Raw genomic sequence first — 3,503 nt, 5'->3', positions numbered from 1 at the left:
TTTTTGAGATGAAAATCGGAGGTGAGATAAAAATTGGAGAGGAAATGGAGATAATTTGAGAAGAATAGATGTGTGTTTTTGTGTATAATGAGGATGAAAGAGGAGTATTTATAGAGTAAAAAAGAAAAAAAAAATTAAAATGACCGTTGAACGGTCATATGACCGTTTTTTATTTATTTATTTTTTATTAAAATCGAATTTTAAAAAAAATGATTTATTGCGTCAGCAATGACGACGCCCACTCGCGGGCCGGCGAGTGGACGTCACGCCTAGCGCCAGCACGCGCCACGTGGCGCTGGCGCGTGGCGAGCTGGGATGAGACGGTCGCCGAGACCGGGACGAGACGCGGGGCTGCAACGCCGTCTCGATGCCGTCTCGTCTCGCCGAGACGAGATAGAGATGGCAACGAGACGCGTTGCGGATGCTCTAAGGATTGCTGGTTGCTGATATTGAGATGCAGAAATTTATACACAGAGTTTCAGGGGTATTGGGCGGTTTCAGAGTCTGAAATTCTATCAAATTAGTCACACTTTATATACATTTGACAAAGAACGTAATATTTTACAGAAGTTGAACATGAAGAAATCAAATAATAGGAACATACATAGAGGAACAATCCAACCCCTGGCAATCTTTCTTACACATGTACATTAGAGGAAAGTTTTGCCATTAGACGAAGGCAATTCTTAAAGGATCTTCAGAGCTGCTTTGCTCGAGTGGTGAACCCCAAGTGTAGCGAGTCTCAGAATAGCACGACCTTGGTATAAACTGAAAAAAAGGAATTTCAATTGATAAGATCAACTTACTCCCCGAACATCTCAACTGAAATGGCATATAAGATCATGAACCCCCAGCACAAAGGAGAAAGAAACCAAATTTTCACATTCCAATTTTTACATAAACTGTCAGTCTGGCTCCTCGAGTAGAGGACAAAATGAAAATTATAAGAGGTTGCAGTGAAAGAAGACCCATGTTAGTAATTCTTAGGTTACTAGTACCATGTTAATTTGCAGTGATAACTTTGCATCTAAAACAAAGAATCTCCTAAAAGGCTAAAATTAATCAATGGCCACTGAAACATTTATTCATAGATTTTTTCTCCTTAAAGCTGGTATTTCCTCATTCAACTTCAAACTTCATTTCACTGGTGAATATTTTTTATACATCATCAGCTAAAGCAAATAGTAATTCTAATTTGGCCCAATTTGGATGGTGGTATTTACGATTCCCGTATGCCTCAGTTGTACTATTACATGAACTGTAGGCAAGGATCAAATAAAATCAAATCTAAAAAGTACAAAAAGGAAAACATCTAAACTGTAGTTTGCTATCTTGGTATCTTGTTTACTTGGAATTTGAATGATTCTACTTATGATCATGATGTTTCCAATTATATCAGCCTTATGCTTGCTTTGGTATGTTAGCATTTATGAACATATTATTCAGTTTGAGGTTAGCCAAATCAAAGCTATGTACTACCAAGTGGGATGTTCCAGAAATGCAGCAGTTTCAGAGGGGTGTATACAAATTAAATAGATTGAACTTAACTGGCAGTGGAACTGCTCTTAGAATTTCGATACTTACCTCGCTAGGGCAAGACCCCACATGGCTAGGGTGTAAAATAGCTTTCCAGCATGCCAAATGTCTACCATTTTCTCTAATTTATTCATTCCTTTCAGAGCTTTCATTAGGGCTGCAAAATATAAAATACCAATGAGGGCACCAAATATGGCAATGCTCGCATGAGGGTTGGAGTTGGCAAAGATATTAGTCTTCAGGTCAACAATATGTTTTTCATGTGTGTTATTGTGTGTATTTACTCTTAGAATCAGGAAAATGATCCTACCTTTCTGTAGCTCCGAAGGAGTCAAATTCTGCATTGCCAGAATAAATAGCATTAACTGTGAAGCTAAACAATATGTAGATTTATAACAAGATATATAACAGAAAGCGGATCAACGTCAGGTTACAAACCACTGAATTTGGGTTCGCCAAGATGCATCTTGCCAAAAAGGTAGCAACTCCATCCACCACATGCTCCTCAGTTACAAATACATAATTTTCATTGTCAATTCCACTCTTCTCTTCAGTATTTTTAGTGACCATATCATCAGAGACCCAGACCCACCAACTTGGCTCTTCGTGATCCATGTTGATCAAGATTTCTGCTTTCTCCAGATCTGCGCCTGATTACATTACCAAACGTTTTGGTAAGATATACAATCATATATGCCACTGATATCGACACAAATCAAAACATTTTAACAGTAGCATAGATGTATAATCAAGAAACATGTGTTGAACCAGAAACACTAGCAGAAATATTTAGCATACAATCCATAAAACTTCAAATAGATATATTAGTAACATGAGCATGAGTTATTCATTAGTATACTGCAACGGATGGAACTTGCCCCAGCATATCAAGTTAAACACAGACAAACAAACATAAGACTTAAGAAAAATAGGCAAAACCAGATGGCTCATCAAACGGAAATGTGCAGGTGGTGTTTTGACGGAGGAATTCAAGCTCATTCACGAAGCTCTCCGACTGAACAGTATCCAGAATCCGATCATTAAGCTGCAATTCATCAAAACTTCACACTAATTTCCCCAAATTCGAATAATTTGAAAATAATACTAATAATTAGTAATTAGCACATTAGATGGGCAATTATGCATCAAGGTAGGTGAACTTGATATCTCCTGTAGAAGATTGAGGTTTTTTTCAAGCAATAGACGAAGTCGTTCATTTTCCGCTCGTATACATTCGATATCAAAATCAGCTCTTTCTTTCGATTCTGGCGGTGATGCCTTCGGGCCGTCGTGGTGGAGGTGGTGGTGGCAGCTCTCCACGGCGGTCCATGCCACGTCAGCGACCTCAATCACCGTCTTCGCTACTTCCACTGAAACGTGGCCGACCATATCTTATATCTCTTGATTTTGTAGCTCTGAATTAGGGTTTCTGGCGATAGATGATAATCCTGAATTTGTTTGTTTGGTTGGATCAACGTTAATTTTATGTTTTATGTTGCTTCTGATTTTGATTTTGCAATTAAGTACTGATATTATGGAGAAATCCCTAAACACCCCCACCCATATTACTGAATTTGATATCCCAACAATTCCCCTCAACTTTACCTTTAACTATTAATTAATCATCGCTCCAAAATTTATTTATCTCAAATTTGGGGCGAATAAATCACATCAAACCACAAGTTCAGACAAATAAATTAATTATTTATAATTAATCTGGGAAACAACAAATAGGTGAAAATAGATAATTAGAATTGTTTAGTATACTTGTTATTAAGTTTTACAATTTGATGGTTAGATTCTAGTCAATTTTATAAATTTGGTATTCTAACGAAATTATTTAATTTATGTGAGAGAATAGGTGAAAAGGCGTTAAACGGAGGAAGAATGGATGTCCAAATGATACAAGGTCATAATCAAAGACTCTTACTCGATCGGCTAGGAGTTCGGCTTGAAATTTCACTCGT

The 3,503-nt window shown here is 37.4% G+C and overlaps 1 protein-coding gene across 1 annotated transcript; it reads right to left on the bottom strand.

Annotated features, from left to right (window-relative positions):
- Positions 1 to 510: 510 nt before the first annotated feature.
- On the bottom strand, positions 511 to 3,025 carry LOC121755768. Its single transcript, XM_042151148.1, has 6 exons — positions 2,662 to 3,025; positions 2,476 to 2,581; positions 1,975 to 2,186; positions 1,847 to 1,874; positions 1,585 to 1,693; positions 511 to 768 (listed from the first exon to the last, which is right to left on the bottom strand). The coding sequence occupies exons 1-6, from the start codon at positions 2,923 to 2,925 to the stop codon at positions 687 to 689; spliced, it is 801 nt and encodes a 266-aa protein (XP_042007082.1). The 5' UTR covers positions 2,926 to 3,025; the 3' UTR covers positions 511 to 686.
- Between the last annotated feature and the right edge of the window lie 478 nt (positions 3,026 to 3,503).

This window comes from Salvia splendens, chromosome 11, assembly GCF_004379255.2.
Source record: "Salvia splendens isolate huo1 chromosome 11, SspV2, whole genome shotgun sequence".
Lineage (NCBI taxonomy): Eukaryota > Viridiplantae > Streptophyta > Magnoliopsida > Lamiales > Lamiaceae > Salvia > Salvia splendens.
The sequence above is the reverse complement of the archived record's forward strand: the minus strand, read 5'-3'. Positions and strand labels throughout refer to the sequence as shown.

Coding starts and splice junctions, on each gene's coding strand:
- LOC121755768 (XM_042151148.1), bottom strand. CDS start 2,925: ATGGTCGGCCACGTTTCAGTGGAAGTAGCGAAGACGGTGATTGAGGTC. Junction 2,582..2,661: donor TGCATAATTGCCCATCTAAT/GTGCTAATTACT, acceptor GATGAATTGCAG/CTTAATGATCGGATTCTGGA. Junction 1,875..1,974: donor TGGCGAACCCAAATTCAGTG/GTTTGTAACCTG, acceptor CTGGCAATGCAG/AATTTGACTCCTTCGGAGCT.